The sequence below is a fragment of the Saccostrea cucullata genome, unplaced genomic scaffold (assembly GCF_032062105.1).
Source record: "Saccostrea cucullata isolate Sc308-1 unplaced genomic scaffold, CSIRO_AGI_Scuc_v1 ctg492, whole genome shotgun sequence".
Taxonomy (NCBI): Eukaryota; Metazoa; Mollusca; class Bivalvia; order Ostreida; family Ostreidae; genus Saccostrea; species Saccostrea cuccullata.
This window is the reverse complement of record NW_026931306.1, coordinates 153573-175281: the sequence shown is the minus strand read 5'-3', so window position 1 is coordinate 175281 and position 21709 is coordinate 153573. Positions and strand designations below refer to the sequence as shown.

The following is a 21709-nucleotide window of genomic DNA, read 5'->3' as shown; positions in this document are numbered from 1 at the left end:
TATTGCCAGTAGACTTCAAAGAAGACGCTTTGTCCTTCTTAAGTTTTTTCTCTAAGTCGATTTCACGGCCCTCCTGACAGTCTAAAAGTTCTTTCTTAAAGGACTTCAAGGAAGAATCCAGATAACACTTGAATAGATTAAATGTGTCTGAAATATCCGTCGCTGTAGCACTAGTAGAAGAATTCTTATCTGTATCCCCGCCCAACAGGATACTTTCAGAGTTCGACATTGTAATGCGTGTAAAAAGCGCAAAGTCTTGAGCTCGAATGACTATAAAAATCACAGAGCATGCCAGTCATGCTCTACATAACCCGTTTAACAAGTATTACTACGCGTTACCTCTTACACCCTATAAATAGCAACCACGTGTTCGATATAAACAAGTTAGATTTATCAACCTGCAATAAATTTATTTCTCAAGAACCACTGGGCCAGGAAATATGAAACTCATGTGGAATCATCCTCAGGTAGTGTAGATTCAAATTTGTTCAAATCATGACCCCCGGGGCTAGGATGGGGCCAAAATGGCCGACCAAAGTTTTTCATAGGAATATATAGGAAAAATCTTTAAAAATCTTTTTCTCAGGAACCACTGGGCCAGGAAAGATGAAACTCATGTGGAATCATCCTCAGGTTGTGTAGATTCAAGTTTGTTCAAATCTTAACCCCGGGGCTAGGATGGGTCCAAAATGGCCCACCAAAGTTTTACATAAGAATATATAGGAAAAACATTAAAAAAAACTTCTTCTCAAGAACCACTGGGCCAGGAAAGATGAAACTCATGTGGAATCATCCTCAGGTAGTTTAGATTCAAGTTTGTTCAAAACATAATGCCAGGGGCTAGGGTGGGGCCAAAATGGCCGACCAAAGTTTTACATAGGGATATATTGGGAAACCTTTCAAAATCTTCTTTTTTAAGTACTTCAAAGCCATGGTTAGTGATATTTATATGGAATCATCCTCAGGTAGTGTAGATTCTAGTTTGTTCAAATCTAAAATTCACCCCACCCCCCCCCCCCCCCCCCCCCCCCAGTAAACTTTCAGTTCTGATCTGATATGTGCTTTTTCCTAGCCGATGTGCTCAGGTGAGTGCTGTGGCCCCTGGGCCTCTTGTTATTTTTGAAAATCCGAAAAACTATATTACAAATTGGTGTGGCCTTATATGATGCATTCATTTACAGCAAACTTTTAACCCGAGAACAAATAATTTGGATGTAAATAATTTTTTTCATTTTCTTTGAAAAAATACAAAAAAATTAATATAAAATATTTAAGAGCTAATGTCTGCCTTTCAATGCTGAAACCATTGTTTAAAAAGGATGACAAAAAGATCTATAATATAAAAAGTTGGTGTGGCCTTCCACCTTAAAAGATATATACTCACAATCAAAAGAAAGGCAACACCCTAAATTTAGGGTGAAAATTATATACAGGATATAACTATGTACCAAAAAAGTTAGGATATATATTTTACTTTGCAAATTCATTCCATTACTGGAAGGTGATTTTTAGCTCTCTTAACAGAAAAAAAAAATTTGCATTTTTGATAAAATTTTTGACAATATTTTGGGTTTTAAAGGTTTTGTAGCTGTTAATCATAAGTATTATACTAAAATCCTGAGGAAAAAATTCTTCTTTTCCGGATGTAATGCCTATATTCCCTCAAAGTGACTGATATCAAGCATTTTCATTGCTAATGCTGGAAATTCTCAACATGAATAAAAAAGGAGAGGTGCAGATGCAAATACGAGGGTCATTCAAAAAATACGTAGACAATGCTTCCCATCATCATCTGATTATTACAAGATTATTGATCAACACATTTTCGTAAACATAAACATTTATTTTGTCGAAGTGTGAAGTTTCATTCCATTTGATTAAACAGAACTCACATTAGCCAAAATTGAAAGCAACATGTTTTGTTACCACGGAGCACGGTTAACCAATATTGTAACGTCAAAAACAACGCTGAGAAAGTTTGTCAAAAGTATACACTTTTTTGTTATTTCAAACACGGTTTGTTGCGTCTTCTCCATTCAAAACACATATCCACAATACTTAACACCTGGTTTGCTAACAATTGCACAAATATAGCTTGAATTAGAATGTTATTGTTTTCAAATTCTTTGATTTACCATGCAACTTTATTATTTCTGCAACATTGAAGCACACATCACGTTCAATGACATTCCTAACTCTTTTGACAATATTTTTAACTTTAACCTGTTTCTTTGCAGACAATCCATCATCCGATTCAAACTCGCTACCACTCAAAAATTGTATTTTCAACTTAATACAAATACACAGATTTTTTTTCATACAGATCTTGATTTATAAAGATCTTTTAAGCTTTTAGAAAAAGTTTCCCGAATGTAAAGTCTAATTTTATTGCTACTTGCTGCTCCGTGACGTCTTCCAACGTCATGGTTTTTTGCCTTTTTTAATCAAGTCCATATGTATTTAGAAGCTGATATCTTTTAAATGGAACGAGATATTACATAACCTGACTTCATTTTAATTAATACAGCAATACTTTATTTAAACATGTAAATTTTATTTTGTTTCAGCTCCATTTATTAGATGTATAGCTGTAAATACTATAAAGTGAAAATTAGAAAATTACCCAATTTTGACGGTGCTCCGTGACCCCATTTTTGCTGTTCTAAATCCTTGGTAATTTTAATAAATATGAGGATACATTCCAATTTTTTTACTCAAATTATTTGAATCTGTTGTTAAAATATTTGTACCAAATTTGGATATAATATGACGTTAAATAAAAAAGTTAGGACAAAAGTCTACGAACTTTTTGAATGACCCTCGTATACACTAAATAACGACTCATCAGGCTCATGTGTTTTAAAAGCATGAATGACAGTTCCTTGACCGGAAGTCCAAGGGTTACTAAACTACGCCAAGTTAGAGAAAATTTGACTACAGAATCTGAAAAACATGTATTTAAAAATGCCCAAGAATAACTCGTAATTTCGCTCTGAATAAGACATTAATAAACCTAATGCATGGTAGAAATGTTGTTCATGGCAGACTAGCACGTTTTATTTAAATGTTCGAAAGGGGGGATGTTCTAAGAATTATCTGTTACTTTTAATTAATGATAACATTAAGTATTATTTAGAGTACGAGTTTCCTACTGTATCAGAGATACAGGGCGGGGCTTGAGGCGAGAGCGATAGCTCGAGCCGGGCCCCGCCCTGTATCTCTGATACAGTAGGAAACGAGTATTCTAAATGACTTGTGACATGACCTTTCTTATGACCTCACTAATTTACATGCGTAATTGGGTACATATCACTCAACCAATCAGATGATTTTGCAGAAAGCTGATTTAGTGTCCCATTTTAAGCATTCGCATCTGAAACGCCGAATGAGGCGGACGTGCAGGTATTTATCATTTTAAAATAATTATTTAGGGGATGCATAATATAATTTGTTGTCCAAAAAAAAATTAATTTAGATTTTATTGCGTAGTGCTTTTTTCTCTATACAGCTCTTGCTGACATTTTTTTAAATTTAAGCCTCGACTTAATTAATTACATGTATTGCAAAATATTTTGATATATAAGAATCGTGCAGCAATATTTTTGAAACAAAAATGCTTCGGGGAGAATGTAATCTGAGAGAAATGTTCGACAATGTCCTCCTCCGGTCGTCATATAAAAAATTGAAATAAACAGATGAAAGGAAGGGGGCCCATCCATATTTAACTTCATGGTTTTAATCAAATGTAGCGTAACCAAAGGGGATCCGAGTTATCACTGGTGCCCCGCCCCCATCCCACCCTGCTTGATTTTTTTTTCTTTTTGGCTTTCGTAAATGATTTTTGGTAAATGTGTATACATACGCTTTTTAATTTATCAACAAGTAACGATATCACGCACATAGTTCTTGGTTGGATATAAACCTAACCCCACGAAATACGATTTTCCACTGATTTTTTTTTTAGGGGGAGGGGGGGTGTTCAAAGTAGTCATTTGTGAACTGTCCCACTCCCTCTTTTCTTAAATTTTTGAATCCGACACTGATAAATTTCCGTTTTAAAATTTTATTCATATTCACCTCAAATTTTGAGTAAATACTAACAGTACTACATAAATGTGTCATGCGAATGAACGATTTTGTGTCTGTATATACAGATACAGCTTTACGTCGTGGCTAAAAATAAACCGTACTGTATCGTTGATATTTTGCAGATACAGAACAGTTTCTGCTCATTTGCATAAGAAACGCCCACAAAAAGTGTTCTGTATCGCAGTTACAGTATGCTTGACTTCAAAGGAAAACTCGCCGGGTCATGTCACAAAAATGAATACAGTAAGGTAAAAAGTAAATTTACAAAAAAATGATGCTTCATTTAAATGTTAAATGTTATTTTTAGACCTAAGAAAGTAACACATAACTCTGAAAACATTCCCTCTTCCGAACATTTTGGGTGAATGCTTGTTTTGAAGGATTTTCAATGAAATTGGGTATTATCTGTAAAATCGCATATAATACTGGATATTAGGGTATCGTTGAATCCCCGAAATCTAGTAAAGGCGGTGTAATAACTTAATAAAACAATGGGATGGCACATTTTGCGGAGTCAACTTTCACCTAGATTCAAATGTTTTCTAAAGGTATCACCAGTCAAGTAAGAATTTGGAAGTCAGGATTAATGTGCACTGGACAACATATACCTGTCGAGTTTAGTACATTTCATGATCTGCACCCAAACAGGCATTTGTTCTGCTTAATATTTTCATAATGTTGGAAGTATTTGCATCTTCTTGATGTTCATACCCAACACAACAGAATTTTTATTAGCTCTACTGGTCAGAGACCAGAAGAGCTTATGCAATAGTAAGGTGTCCGTCGGTCGTCCGTCCGTCTGTCTGTCTGTCTGTCCGTCTGTCTGTAAACAATTTTTCAAAACGCTACTCCTCCTACAATTTTGGTCAGATTTTAATATAACTTGACACACAAGTAGCCTACACTAAGATACATAAAATAGTGCATCGGTTTTTGGTTTCAATGAACGGTGTTGCCATGGTTACTAAAAATTGAATTTTCTGTAAAATTCCTTTAAAATGCTACTTCTCCTACAGTTTTGATCTGATTTCAGTATAACTTGGCACACAAGTAGACTACACTAAGATACATAAAATAGTGCATTGGTTTTCGATTTCGTTGAACGGTGTTGCCATGGTTACTAAAAATAGAATTTTCTGTGAAATTCCTTTAAAATGCTACTCCTTTTACAGTTCTAGTCTGATTTCAATATTACTTGGCACACAAGTAGACTACATTAAGATACATAGAATAGTGCATCGGTTTTTGATTTTGATGAACGATGTTGCCATGGTTACTAAAAATAGAATTTTCTGTGAAATTCCTTTAAAATGCTACTCCTTCTACAGTTTTGGTCTGATTTCAATATTACTTGGCACACAAGTAGACTACACTAAGATACATAGAATAGTGCATCGGTTTTCGATTTCGTTGAGCAGTGTTGCCATGTTACTAAAAATAGAACTTTCTGTGAAATTCCTCACTAAAAATAGAATTTTCTGTGAAATTCCTTTAAAACGCTACTCCTTCTACAGTTTTGGTCTGATGGCAATGGCTTCTTTTCTCATCCTTTGTTATAAATACAAACCAGTAGAGCTACAGTCTCGACAGAGACTTCTGGTTCTCAAAAATAACAGGATACGAAGTTGAATTATGACTGAATTTATTCAAATATTATGTTTGCCTGTAGGGCTCATGCAACAAACTAAGAATAAATATACAAAGTACTATATATGAAAATGGAATACATAAACATAAAAACAATATTAAAAAACTTCGCATTACTCTGTGAAATGAACAAAAATGAAGGCTGAGGACAAGTAGGCTTGTCTATGTGTCGCCATGTTCATTAGCACCTGATGAGAAGTATGTAGCAGGTTGGTTACCTGAGTAAGATGCAGGCTGAGGGCAAATGTTGCCTATATGAACATGAACACTAGCACGTGAGAAATCAGAATAATTCTAAACATTAAAAGTATATGCTCATATGTAAATAACACGGAGGTTAACCATGATTTCATTCAACTGATTATTATCACTTACATGTCTAATGTATTTTATATTTCATTGCATAACAAATAAATCATGGTTATGTCTGCCCAAACTTAACTTTGTGTTGTCTTACTTTATGTCATGGCTGCAGTTCCTAAGTTTAAGGTTAAGGAAATTAATATAATATTAAACAGTGTTTAATTGTTATTAATTTATGTAACGTGCCTTCTCATGTTATGTAACACATACGTTTCATGCTTCGTTTATCTAAGGCACTTTACCATCATGTAACAGTCTCTTTTCGTGTTATATGTTTCTGTAGTGTTAATGTCAATGTATATTATATGTTTTCACAATTTCATTTGTTTGTACGTCGCTATTTATGTTATTTTTATTGTTTATATTGACGCCATTTTGGTTTTAATTAATGGTCAATTAGTAGCAATTGAGGGGTACCCCCTAGGGGGCATTCATCTACTTACGTAAATCAAAACAATAGAGGGAGACCCTCTAGGCAATATTGCCACTGGTCAAGTACCAGGCGCCCCCTGGCGACAGGGACCTCTCAACCAATCAGAGCCCTGATTGAGTTATTTTTAAATAAAAACAAATTAATTAACCAATCAAAAGACGTAATTTCATAATAACTATCTGCAACTTTCCAGGAAAGCGTCACTTTTCTGAGAACTGGCAAAGGGGAAAGGTCACGAAATTTTTTTTTTTTTTTTTTTTTTTTTTTTTGTATGAGAGTAAAGTGTGAGTCTGTGTAGATCTTAGTTAGAGGTTAACCATGATTTCATTCAACTGATTATTATCACTTACATGTCTAATGTATTTTATATTTCATTGCATAACAAATAAATCATGGTTATGTCTGCCCAAACTTAACTTTGTGTTGTCTTACTTTATGTCATGGCTGCAGTTCCTAAGTTTAAGGTTAAGGAAATTAATAACACTAGTTCAATGAGTATTCCATAACCAATAAAGCATGGTTCAATTCAAAACAATTTTCCATGCTTGGGAAAAAATCAATGGTATAACCATTGTGTATGCCAAAAATGCAGTTGGATTGGAATCTGTCACAGATGACAAGACAGCCCCATGAGCCCAAGTGTGGGAAAATAAATAAATGCAGAATAAGTTGTAGTGAAATGTTACAATCGGTTTGTGCACAGAATTAATTTAAGTCATGTACTTTAAACATGATAATAGAAATCTTTTTAATGGCAAAATACAATAATACAAATTGCTATCTTGATACCAGTAGATAATCTTATAATGAAGATGAAATTATTTCTGACAATTTAACATGCTATGCTGAGCATCTCGAAGGACTAACTGAGGAGTTTGAATGTATCTAGTGTAACAATCTGAAGACCATCTACCTAAAGATTTGATTAGATGATCTTCCATCCTAGCGCATGCCGCCGAAGTGGCTGCCACTATTCGAAAAGAATGTCCATTGTATTTTGTAGAATCCACACCTATTCTGTCTAAAACTTGCTCTAAACATTCAATAAAAAAAGGTCCGATTTACTGGAATACCAATTAACATTTGTTACAAAAAATGGTTCATCTTTTAAAGCCTTGGAATATTTTCAAAATTGCATATATTTGCAAATTGCTTTAACTGGACAAATGTCTGAATCATTTGAATACAAAACAATATTTGTGCCTCTATGAAACCTATCTACTTTTGATGTTTTCAAAAATATTTTCACAGTTTTTTCTTGAATTTGTACATCTTGACAAGTTAAATGACAAGTAGGATCAAAGTTGGTTCAAATTGTTAACTCGCCACATTGGAAAAAACCAAAAAAGCAACAGTATACATAGCTTCAAGTAAAATGTTTGTGTAAACATCAAAAACATCTTTTCTCAACATTGAACAAATTTTTGGCAAAATATCAACAGTTATTGGAAGTCTAGTCAATTGTCCAGAATTTGATTCAGTTTTCCTTATGGCATTCAAAATCAACTTCAAATGCTCCATCGATTGACAGTTTGACTGAAAAGGATTTGGTATGCCTTTCTCTAAATATGTAAATCTAATACCACTTAAGGTATCCGACCCATATTAGGACCAAATTTTCTAACCTTAATTATCTATTGTTTGTAAAATATCCTGATATTATTTTAAAGCATTTTAGAGTAGAAAGGGATTTACCATGAGAAATTTTCAAAAAAATTATTATCTAAGCAGAAATTAATTATAAAAGATTGCATTGAAGTCTATGGAAGGAAGTAAGTTTTTCAAGATAAAAAGATAAATACTACAAATATCAAAAATGCTCTGGTGGAAAGATGTATTTGATAATTGGGAATAGAAAAAAAAATTAAAATAATTTTTTTACCAGACAGATTTTTTTAAAATTAATTTTTATTGAGTAAAATCAAAGGGAGATAACTCGTCAAGGGCAGGAAAAGGTCATAAATTAGGACATGTCCCACTAACATTCTGATACTCAAAGATGAAAATTAGTTCTAAATACACAGAGTATTCAGCCAATACATATCTATTTATGCATTCAATTCCATTGATTCTGAGGCTAATATGGATCGGATACCTTAAATAAAACTTAATAGTGGTGTATTTTAAAGACAAAGTATGCTGACAATCAACTACAAAATACACAAGAAGTTCCTGTGATATAGGAGGGAAACTATGATCAAAACTAACATTGTACATAGCTAGAAATTGTTTATACACTTGAAAACCTTGCTGATAAACAGTCCTGGCCTGGTGTTCACTGAAATAGATTTGTCCATCAATTCTGTCACTACTTGTTCAAGCTCCACATTACTTGAGATATGTCCGGGCATGGTGTCGGTGTCTGGTCGGCCAGAGGTGCCGCTTGCCTGAAACGCTGAATCTGTAATCGATATAAAGAATCAGCTATAACATTGATTATTCCCGGTGCATGTTCACTATAAATATCAAAATTGTTTTTCGCAGCACGATAGCACAGGGTTCTCATCAAATTTGAAATTGGTAAGTCTGATGAGCGATGTTTTTTGATTATTTCTACCACTGCAGAGTAATCATAATGAAATAGAATTTGTTTCCTTCCCCACAAATGTCTTCATAGCAAAGCAGCAACTACTATCGGATACAACTCTCTAAATGCCATGGAGATAGGTTGTTTCATACATGTATTCAGTTCTTGTGGCCAGCATTTAGCAAACCAATGTCCATGAAAATATATCCTCCATATCCTATGGTGGACGAGACATCCGTGTACAGTTGCGAGGTGATAGGTCGTCCTGGTAAAATTACTCTAGCTGCGAAGTTAAAATGACCAAGCGACTGCAATAATTGTCTTTTAGTCACAGATCGACAATTCAAAAAGTCTTTGATGAATTTACAAATTCTGTCCACCTTTTCTAAAGGCAGTCTTGCTTCCATTTTATTGGTGTCCAATATAATGCGTAAATACTCCAAGCATTGGGTAGGTCCTTCTGTTTTCTTTATAGACAGAGGAATATTTAAATGCTTGAACAGAGTACAAAGCAAAGCCATTGTTCTTTCTCCAATCATATCTGGGATTTATCAATAGTGAGAAAATCATCTAATATATGAAACATATTGTCAATACCATAGTTGTTTTTGGCTATCCAACATATAGCTTGTGATAAACAGTCAAAAATCCTTGGAGAACTGCGACTTCCAAATGGTAAACGAACAAAGTAGTAATATTGGTTTCTCCATTTGATACATAATAAATGCCATAATGTTGGATCCACGGGTATAAGCTTAAAGGCATCACTTATGTCTGTTTTGCATAAAATAGCATTTCTTCCTAATTCTTGAATCTTTTTAATAGCATCGTCCACTTTGACATATCTTAGGGAACACTTGTCTTTGTCTATTAAATCATTTATACTGTCTGTTTCACTGTTCTCATGTGGTGATGAAAGATCAAGAATTAATCTTTTCTTTCCTGAGTATTTCCCTGTTGCAATTCCTATTGGACTCGCTCTGTATTTTGAAAATGGCAAAGTGTATAATGGACCCACTAAAAATCCTTTTTAACTTCAGCATCAATTAATTGTTCTACTGTATGTGGGTCCTGTCTTGCAGTTTTAAGGTTTCTGCATTCAAAAGGTTTATCAATGTTAAGATCATCACCCATAAATATGTCAAAATCATTACTTAATCCATCTATTAAATATTTAACAAAGTTTTTATCTGGATGATTGGCTAGTTTCACTTGTAATCTCTCTACATTTATGGGAGTTGTTGCCTTCATACTAGTCTCAAATTCACTATCTAGTCACATTTTAGGTTCAATTGTTGTTTTCTTTGTTTTAACATTGGATGTTGTTTTCTCTGCATTTGATTCAGAGCATTTGCTTCTTCCGTGTTTTGGGGACATGCAGGAAGAACACACATGTGCCCTTCTGCAATAATGTAAGGCACATCTTGTGTAATTGAAGTTATTACAAATTGGCACGCCCTCATGGTACAAAATTTGACGATCATATTTATCTTTTCGATGGTACTGTTTCCCTCCTGCTTGCTTCACATCATCTGTACTCTTGCTTACATTCTCTAAACACATGGAGATGACATGAGCCATAGAATTGCAAGCGTCGCAAGAATTTACCTCTGCACCCGCAACTACTCTTTTAAGTAATTCGTCGTCTCCCTTTGACCAGTCAATCAAAATGTTTCTCTGCTTCAAAGTAATGGCACATTTAGCCGAAAACAGCTTATGGTATTCGAAGAACTTGGTGGGCCAGATGTTGTTTACTTCTATTATGTGAGCTAAATATCCATCTAGTTCATTTTGCCTCCAAGGGTATGCTGTTGGGGCACACATGATTTGTTTGTAATGTCAGAAAGCCGTAACAAATTCACTGATAGTCAAATTTCTACTCAAACGTTTATCCAGCTTGTCCTCTTTTTTCTCCGTTTGAATCTCAAAAGAGGGAATTAACAATGCACACAGATTGACATCATCGCCTCTTAGAATTTTCTTCCGTAGATCTGTCGAAACCAAATCGACTTGTCCAACTTCTTTTGAAGAGACACTCATGTTATTGTGCGACGTAGAAAATTGAGATTGAGTACCTGAATATCCTGTGGCTCCACTTGTTGCAGGTGTCGTTACTTGGTAGGCACTTCTATCAGCTTCAGTGACTGTATTCTGTAGGCCTAATGCTGTATTAAATTTCTGTAGCAGGTTGTCCTCTTCTATCTCTTTGTCTGTTTGAAGTAATGATGTTACAGTATTTTGTAATGCAGTACAGGACTGCGCCATCATCTGGAAAGAGGAAAACAATGCTTGTTGTTTGCCATTGTTGTTTACGGGGTCCGCATTTAAGTCATTTCCGCCCAAGTCTATTTCCCGAGTTCTGTCAATCACATGACTTTTGTTTTCATTGTATAACTGTCTTAACACTGTCGCTGACAATCCCTTATGAACAGCTATTCCCAAACCATATAACTTCTCACGTAATTCTGCAACAGTCCAATTCAATGGATTGTTTCTGTCTAAGTTTCGCAACATATTGGAAGTTAACACAGTGTCACTTTCAGACGGCTCAGACATTGGTTGGTCAACTTGTTATTCGTCTGTTGCTGATCTCGATCTATTTCTTTTCATATTAGGCATTATGAAATAAATAAACAAAGTACATATGAGATATGAAACATAAATTGTCCTCGATAATTGATCCCTTATAGTAAGCACACTGGGTTTACTCCACAGAAATCACAGTCAGAATGTAAACATGTTATATTCCAACGAAATAGACTTCAAAGCATTAAGATATCTTGTTGCAAATTTCGATAAGTCATCGTAAATCCATAGTAATCACAAATAAAGATAGATAATAAAGTTATTGAACTGTAAAAAGGTAAACAAAACGGTACTGTTGATGGACACTTATAGAATGGCTGAAACTGATATGATTGGTCAACAAAGCCACGTGACTTGTGTATGGAGGTACAACAAGGGAAAAGTATGGAGGTACAATAAGGGAAACAATGCAAAGTGTGAAACTTGTTATTTTGATAATAAACTTTGATTATAACATAATCAATAAGTTAATTAAAAGTTGAATGTGCATGTAGATCTATGCATCGATATATCTGAATGTTTGTATCTCAGCTCCTTTTAGTCCTGAAGAATTAGAGATACTTTATAGAAGTACTTTTTGGCTTTCTCACATTTCAGGAAGCTCTTACCATAAGTCACTGAAGAATTCAAATTAATATAGTTTAGTGCAATTAGAGTGGTTTGTTGTTTTGATGAAAATTAGGAATTCAGTAAATTATGTAAATTCTGTTAGACCATGATAACATAAATGAACAAGATATGTTCAAGTGAAACTCTGATGCCCCCGTATGGTAATGTATAGCGAAGATTAAACTTTTCTTAAATGCAAATTTAATATAGTGATACCAAAAGTAGGGTATTTTTACTGGAAATACAATTGTGAAATTAAAAGAAGGCCAAGGCTAAAGTTATTCCATAAGTACTGAAATCTCCAAGGTAAAGGTCAAAAGGTCAAGATTGTTGGTATGCAATGAAAGGTCTTTCCATAATGAATACATATGTGAAGCATGAAGCCCTAACCCTTCAAAAGTTATGACCAAGGATTTTTTTTAAAAGTAGGCCAAACTCCAAGGTCAAAGGTCTAATTGCTATCAAATGAAAGGTCTTGTCATAAGGATTAAATATGTAAAGTATGAGAGCACTAACCTTAAACCTTTAAAAGTTATGGTCAAGGTTTGCTTTTTAAAAGTAGGTCCAATTCCAAGGTCAAAGGGTCAGAGTTCTTGGTATTCAATTAAGGGTCTTCTCACAAGGATTACATACATGTATGTGAAGTATTAAAGCAGTATTCCTTACCATTCAAAATAATGGCCAAGGTTAAAGTTTTTTGATAAGTACCGGTATGGAAATCTCGAAAGTCAAGGTCAAAAGTTCAAGGTTTTTAGTATATCCAATGAAAGGTCTTTCCACAAAGAATACATATGTGAAGTATAAATGTCCTGGTATGTACTGTTCAAAAGATATAGTCAACCACCCTAGGCAAATGTTGGGGTCAGAATATGAATAAAAAATTCCCAATGAGACAAACAAACATGCCCATTCCAAGCCTCCGTCTATCAGTACTTTCAGTACTTTGATTCTTTATGTTGATAATTTCCAGCATTAGCAATGAAAATGCTTGCTATCAGTTATTTTGAGAAAATATAGGGAAAAGAAAGAAGAATTTTTTCCCCAGGATTTTAGTACAACCCTTTTGATTAACAGCTACAAAACCTTTAAAACCAAAAATATTGTCAAAATATAGGGAAATTCTTTAAAAATCTTCTTCTCAAGAATAGCAAAGCCATGATTGGTCATGGGACTACTTTTGGATTTAAACTTTTCAATAATAAACCAATTTCTACTTTTCCTAGCCACAGTGCTCAGGTGAGTGATGTGGCCCATGGGCCTGTTGTTCAAAATACTAGCATCATTGTTTTTGCCATTTGCTAGATATGGACCAAAGATATCAGTAATGTAGCCATCAAATGCAACAAACATCATTGGTTTTACATGAGGTAGACCTTTGTACATACTAAAGGATTTTTTCTGAAAGCTATATTTGGCTCTTAGAAGAGTACGTGATTGAAGGCCTCTTGTAAATTAAGCTAAATAAAACCCACTCTAAACTTATATTCTAGTATGATTTCATGTTTTTTTTTCTTTTTTGTAGTCTGTGATAGTTAAAAGTATTGAACGTAATTCTGCAAATATGTATATGGCACGCTCACATTTACTGGGATTAAAGAAAGAAGAAAAAACTTTCCCAAACAACTGTGATAAGAAGCTTGATGAATCCAAATATAAAGATGTGACATTGTCCACATTAGGTAAATGACGAGTGTTTTTATTTACCATTTAGTAATAGTTGCTTTATGTACAATGACACATTTGAGACAAGGATGGACAATTGAGCAAAAGGAAGAACAATTATGCCATTTTTGGCCTACACGTATAGCTAGCAAAGGAGGATGCATCACCTGCCAATCAAAATCGCATGACGCTAGGTGACCTTGAAAGTCTATTTACGCGGAAAGAATTTGTCTAGTGATTTGAAACATTCTTATGGTCAGTTCTGAGTTCACACCTGTTTAAAAAATATATTGGGTCTCTGCCAGTGGGCCAGGGGCGCTGTATGTTTATCACACTTTTCAAATTCTTTAGCTCTGATCACAGCAAGTGTATAACACACTCAACTGATATCAAACGAAATTCATCTTCCAGGATTCACTACAATAATGATTATAAACTTACATGTGTACTTTGTTAATTTAATTATCCTTTTTCAGACACAAATAATTAAGCATGTATTTAGATTTTTAAAACCATAACATAAATTTGCAGATTTCTGATAAAGTTTTAATCAGCTCATTCGTATCACTTTCGAAGGGGGGGGGGGGGGGGGGAGGGGGTAACAAACCATTTCTAAAATCGCTAAATATCTATATGTTTTCGCAAACTGTTTTTTTTCATTTTTCATACGATATATCTCAGAATGAAGTAATATTTGTACTGAAGTTAGTAGATTTCATTTGCCAAAAATTCGGCTGCTGATTTCAGCGTGTAAGTTGATCACTACTTTAATTAATAAAATTTATCGGATTATCATCTCTGCCTGTTCAGTAGATTTTGCCGCATTTAATATTTATTTCCATATTTTACATTTATTATAAGTTTTCAGTGTTAGTCTAACTGCAATAATCCTTATCTCAACCAATGATATGCCGAGTAATAATCACTTCAAAGAAATTGATAGACTTTGAATTCGGTAAAGGATAGAACATGGAAACTGCGCAAATTTAAGATATATACCATTTCTTTTGATGAGAAATCAATTTCTTTTTTAAGTCGATAATCATACCTTATTTACCTAACACTTTCTGAAGTTTAGTTTAAATATGTCAATCATTAAGTTACAAAATGTATTTTCGAAACATGTGTACAGTCATGTAAATTACTAATTAATGCGTTCTGAAAAAGGACATTTTAACTTTATAATGAGTGCATGTATGAAGCAGTAGTAACATGCACATTATTGGTCGGTATAGAGGCACGGATCTAGAATTTTTTTAAGGGGGGGGGGGTGTTCAAGGGTTTTTCAAAGAGGGGATTGAAGGGGAAAAAGAGCTGTAATTATAACGTTTGTTTTACATATACATGTACATGTAATTGAACAACTCAATAGGATACAGGATGAAGTATGGTTTTTAAACGTGGGAGGTTGATCAACCTCGGAAAAAGTATTTATATGGATAACCTGAAAGTTTTTGAAAAAGAAAGGAAATATATCTCCGAACCCGAAAATCCTATTTTGTAAAGGGGGTGGGTTTCATTTGTTTTCGCAACCAAATTTCTTTATATATTACAACATTAGACTTTCAGTTTACATTTTTTATAGTAAAACACGACAAAAATTTGGGACTTTCTGACCAGACCCCCCCCCCACTCCATCTATTAATTAAACTTTAATGTCCATTTATTAAGGATACAGGTAAAAATGTTTTATTGTCAGTGATTACTTTTAAAAGGAAAAAAAGGAAAGGGGCAAATGAAGTTGCAAGACTTAATTGTTACTTTTTAGTACACAGTGGGATATATGTCTTTTTTAAAGCATGCATAAAATAAAATTTCTATCACATTCTAGTGTGTATGAAGCAGAAAGGTTTACAAAAAATAATAATTAACACTGGGCTCTGGAAAAAATGTTACGAATATAGTTCGAGTATAGTTTGAATTTCAAAAGTTCACGTATATCTAGGACAATCCTTAGCTAGTATATAAACATGTTTGTCATATGACCAAAAATTCACTGTCATAAATGATTGATGTAATTTAACACTGCAGATGTCGTAAATGAATTACATTTTGTTCAATACATTCATTTTATACAAAAATCTTGAAACTGAAATCACCCAGGGTCAGGGCTTCTTAGATAGGGATGGGACTGTATTTGAAATACATGTGCATGTGTAGTGAAAATGCATTAATTCTCTGAAAAATCTTTGTGTCTGTGCTTTGGTACATTAAATCAAGACCTATAGGCCTTTTGTTGATAGCACTATGGATTTACCCTGTCAAATCTTATCAAGAGTTCAAAGCAATTACATGAAAATTTCTTTTTTACAGATCCCAAAAATGCTCTTCATGACAATAAACAAAGTATTAGCTCAGGAGAATATCCCAAAGGATTTGGAAGGAGCCACTCTGCAGGTTTGTACTAGCTTACTTAAGATTGCTGTTACTATGGATAAGATAATTCAGATTTATTAACACCAATTTTGGGCCAATTAGGGCATACAAGTAAAGAGAAATACATACAAGAAGAAATTCAAAATTGATAGCAGCAAAATGTAGATATCAAAAGAACTAGAAACTCATCACAAGTAATGAGAAGGTCTTCTATGTAAAATCACCAGCATTAAAATCCAATGCGTTAAATATTACACTATTAGGACCTCTGCTCTAAATGTACTTGTATATACTTCTGCAACAGTGCTTCTGTCTTAGAATTATGAATGGCAGGTCACTATTAAAAATTTATTGCTGCAATATTATACAATTATGGACTCTTTTGGTGTTGAATATAACAAACCATATTCAACACCAAAAGAGTCCATAATTGTTTTATATAGTCGGGATTTGAATAAATACACTATAAGACATTGAAGGCTGTATGACGACACCATTTTCATTTGCGATCTTCCATTGTTGAAAATAAAAAAAAAACAACTCCAGATTACTCTTTGTAACCTCCGTGTTTTCCTTTCCGAGTTTTGCTATGTGTAAGACGTCCAAATGTTAAAAAATAATCCTGAAATAGGTTTGAATAATTGTTTTTCTGCTCTGATACGTAGCTCGCTGCGGCCATTGCAACCATTGTTTACAGCGTTGTTTGATATTTTGATTGTGACATCACAATGCCGTTGCACGCGCATTGACCCTCCGGTGAATACGGCCTAAAATCCAGTGAATATGTAGTGTTATGAACTGTTTACATTTGTATAGATTATATAGGGACTATAAATAGACTATATAATAAATATATATATTGCATAATATTTAATATACTTCCGCAACAGTGCTTCTGTCTTAGAATTATGAAAGCCAGGTCACTATTCAAAATTTATTGCTGTGGTAACTAAAAATAGAAATTTCTGTGAATTCTTTCAAAATGCTATTCCTCCTACAGTTTGGATCTGATTTCAATATAACCTGGCATAAAAGTAAATATCATAAAGAGAATACTGAAATAACCGTCCCCTTTTCATAATTTTCTAAGGTCTGGGGCACTTAAAATGGCAGGGATTATATGGTAGTGTAGATTTGGGTTTGTTCAAATCATGACCTCTCAAGGTAGGGATGAGGGACCACAAGAGCGGATCAAAGTTATAGAAAGAATATATAAGATTTTTTTCACAAACAACAAATTTTTGATTAGTTATATCGGTATTAAAGTATCATCAGGTAGTGAAGACTTGCATGGGTATGTACAAATCATGACCCTTGGGTGCACAAGAGTGATCAAACTTATAGAAAAAAGAGGAGATATATCCAAAAAAAATTCTTCTCAAGAACATCTAAGCCTTTCTTTTTAATTCAAAAGAGTTTCAAATGTATACAGGTATACTTATTTCCCTGTAGGTATAGGCAAGACCTCTGGGTCAATAGATGATCAAATATCGGAAACACATTTATTTTATAACTTCTCAATTCTGAACTGATTTTTGCTTTTCCTAGCTCAGGTGAGTGATGTGTCCCATTGACCTCTTGTTTTGTGTTTGTTTGTAGTGGAGTTGTCCTCACTTCAGCAAAAAGAAGGCATTTCTTTTGAACTGGAATCAAGTAATGCAACAGAATGCCCAGAACGAGGAAGACCCATTTACACAGCAAGTCTGTTGAGTGGTAGCCACTCTTTAGAGAGCAGTCTCAACAACAGCAATCAGTTTTTAACGTAAGTTTGGTCATAGTTCAAAATATCTGACATTTTCTAGATTTTTTCTCGATTTTGATATTTTACAGCCAGGAAATTGTCAGAACCGGCACCATTACGATAACTGGGAATTCGCAATCTCCATCTGGAGACGGCTTTCTTGGGCTGATTTTCGATACTTGCAAAGGAAGTTAAATGCTGAATTTATCAATGGTATAATTTCTTTAGTACTCACCAGCATCGTTTAAATTGTTAGTTTATAAAATAAACAGTCCGGTGAATATATTTATCAATTTTGTCGTCGATCATTTTGTGCATTTTTAAAATCTTGCAAGATCTGTATCAAAATGTGGGGTGACATTTTCTTTCCATCAATACTGGTGAATACTATAGGCATTTTTCTATTGATGAATTGCAAGTTCGGCATTAAATTGATTTGCAAGTAATGAAAATAGGCTCCAGTTGGAGATGGTAAAGTTTTTATAGTGGCGGTTCTGACCAGAGTTCTGACGCAGAGTTTCTGGCATTTAAAATATCAAAATTGTGAAAAGGTCTGAAAAACGTGAGATATTTCGGACTAGTTTGGTCATTGTTACCTTATCAGGGTTTGGCATTAACTTAAATGAGTAAAACCAGTTAAGTTACTAACATTTAGTCTGAAACCACACCAAACTTAACCTTCTTTACTTTTTATAACCTGCTCCTTTCAATAACTTGGCTTCATTTTAGAATTTATTTCATGATGATATATTATTTACTAAGAATATCATTGGATTACAGAATTGCTAATCACTTAATCGCAAGAATTTCTTGACTAATAACATGTGGGCTCGCTTTTCAAATAAATTAAAACCCATGTGACATCACCAGTATAAATACGGACCACCATGCTTGGTGACTTTTTAGCTCACCTGAGCCGTTATATAAGGCTCAAGTGAGCTTTTCTGATCACATTTTGTCTGTCTTCTGTCCGTCCGTCTGTAAACTTCACATTTTCGACTTCTAAAGAACCACTTGGCAAATTTCGACCAAACTTGGTACAAAGCATCCTTGGGTGAAGAGGTATTAAAATTGTTAAAATGAAGGGCCAAATCCCCTCACAAGGGGAGATAATCAAGAAAAGACAAAAATAGGGTGGGATCATTAAAAAATCTTCTGATGAAGAACCCATGGGCCAGAAAAGCTGAAACGGGCAGGGCCACAATGGGGAATCAAAGTTTTACATAGAAATGTAGAGGAAAAAACTTTGAAAATCTTCTTCTCAAGAACCACTGGGCCAGAGAAGCTGAAACTTATGTGGAAGTATCCTGGGATAGTGTAGATTCTAAATTGTTCAAATCATGACCACCGGGGGTAGGGCAGGGGCCACAATGGGGAATGAAAGTTTTACATAGAAAAACTGTAAACCAACTTTTATTCGTGTGCGAGAAATTTTCGTGAGGTTCATGAGAGCATCGTCATCGCGAATAACTTTTGCAGCGAACTGGTCCTGAAAGTCTTTGTTGTATTAACAACAGATCAAAGAAAGGCTTGAATGCGAAAATTAATCATCCCGAACAAATTTACGCCAATTTACGAACAGATCGCGAAATAAAGTCGTCGTGAATAAAAGTTGGTTTACAGTATATAAGAAAAATCTTTAAATATCTTCTTCTGAAGAACCACTGGGCCAGAAAAGCTGAAACTTGTGTGAAAGCATCCTGGGGTAATGTAGATTCTAAATTGTTCAAATCATGACCCCGGGGGTAGGGCGGGGCCACCATGGGTAATGAAAGTTTTATATAGAAATATATAGAAAAAATCTTTAGATATCTTCTTCTGAAGAACTACTGAGTCAGAATAGCTGAAACTTATGTGGAAGCTTCCTGGGATAGTATAAATTTCAAATTGTCCAAATTATGATCAGTGGGGTAGGGTGGGGTCACAATATGTATTACAAGGGGGAAATCTGGTGAAGAACAGCATGGTCAAAGCTTCTCAAGTGAGCGATGTGGCCCATGGGCCTCTTGTTACAATGACTTTCATCTACTTGAATGAAAAAGAGATCTCTTGGGCAGAAATACAAAAAATATGGAAAAAATAAGGTAATTTGGTGCTTTTCCAACAAATTCCCATAGTGTCCAAAAGTAAAATTTGACAACTTTTGAGATGGCCCCCTAGGAAATCTGGATGGTAAACATTCGATTTTTTGCTCACCTGAGCCAAAGGCTAAATACAGTTTTAGAGAAGTAAAATTTTCTTGAATCGAGCCTTAGATACCAACGCTTATTAGCATGATATGAAATTAGAAGTGATTTGTGATGTCTTGCAATGATAGCAAAAGCCTTTTACACTATGTTTTATAAAATACATGAAGAAAATAGAAGACATAGAACATCAAAATAAGTATAACAAGAGGCCCATGGGCCACATCACTCACCTCAGAAACTTTGGCCATGCTGTTCTTTAACAGATTTCCCCCCTTTGTAATACCACTTTTGACCCCACACTAACCCAGGGGTCATGATTTATATACAGAAGATTTTCAAAGATTTTTCCATATATATTTCAATGTGAAACTTGAATTCCCCATTATATCCCGCCCTACCTCCAGGGGTCAGGATTTGGACAATTTAGAATCAACATTATTCCAGGATACTTCCACATAAGTTTCAGCTTTTCTTGCCCAGTGGTTCTTGACAACAAGATATTTAAAGTTTTTTCCTATATATATTTCTCTGTAAAACTTGGATTCCCTATTGTGGCCCCGCCCTACCCCCGGGGTCATGATTTGAACAATTCAGAAACTACACTACCGTAGGATGTTTCCACATAAGCTTCAGCTTTTCTGGTCCAGTGGTTCTTGAGAAGAAGATTTTTTAAGTTTTTTCCTATATATTCCTATGTAAAACTTTCATCCGCCATTGTGGCCCCCCCGGACCCCCTCGGGTCATGATTTGAACAAACTTGAATGTACACTACATGACGATGATTCCATATGATTTTCATCTTTCCTGCCCCTTTGGATCTTGAGAAGATTTTTCCTATATATTCTTTTGTAAAATTTTAATCGGCCATTTTGGCCCCACTGGTTTTTTTCATTCATTTTCATCTTCTCCTCAAGAACCACTAGGCCAATTTCAACCAAACTTGCCACAAAGTATCCTTAGTTGATGCGGATTCAATTTTGTTCAAATGAAGGGCCAAGCCCTCTTCCAAGGGGAGATAATTATGAATTAATGAAAAATTAATGGCATCTTTAAAAAATCTTCTTCTCCAGAACCACTGGGCTAGGAAAAATGAAACTTATGTGGAAGCATCCTCAGGTTGTGTAGATTCAAGTTTTTTTCAAATCATGACCCCCCGGGGTAGGATGGGGCCACAATGGCTGATCAAAGTTTTACATAAGAGTATATAGGGAAAATCTATAAAAATCTTCTTCTCAAGAACCACTGGGCCAGGAAAGATGAAATTCATGTGGAATCATCCTCACTTAGTGTAGATTTAAGTTTGTTCAAATCATGACCCCTCCAGTAGGGTAGGGCCACAATGGCCGATCAAAGTTTTACATAGGTGGATATGGGGGAAATCTTTAAAAATCTTCTTCTCAAGAACCACTGGACCAGGAAAGATGAAACTCATGTGGAATCATCCTCATGTAGTGTAGATTCAAATTTATTCAAATCTTGAAACATTT

At 34.5% G+C, this 21709-nt stretch overlaps 1 protein-coding gene across 1 annotated transcript in view; it reads left to right on the top strand.

Moving 5' to 3' along the window:
* LOC134232130 (protein bicaudal C homolog 1-like) overlaps positions 1 to 21709 on the top strand; it is a 262980-nt gene that overhangs the window by 159645 nt on the left and 81626 nt on the right. Inside the window, exons 12-14 of the mRNA XM_062714082.1 lie at positions 13777 to 13933; positions 16230 to 16313; positions 17892 to 18054. Coding sequence (XP_062570066.1) covers positions 13777 to 13933; positions 16230 to 16313; positions 17892 to 18054 — 404 coding nt within the window. The remainder of the gene's footprint in view (positions 1 to 13776; positions 13934 to 16229; positions 16314 to 17891; positions 18055 to 21709) is intronic.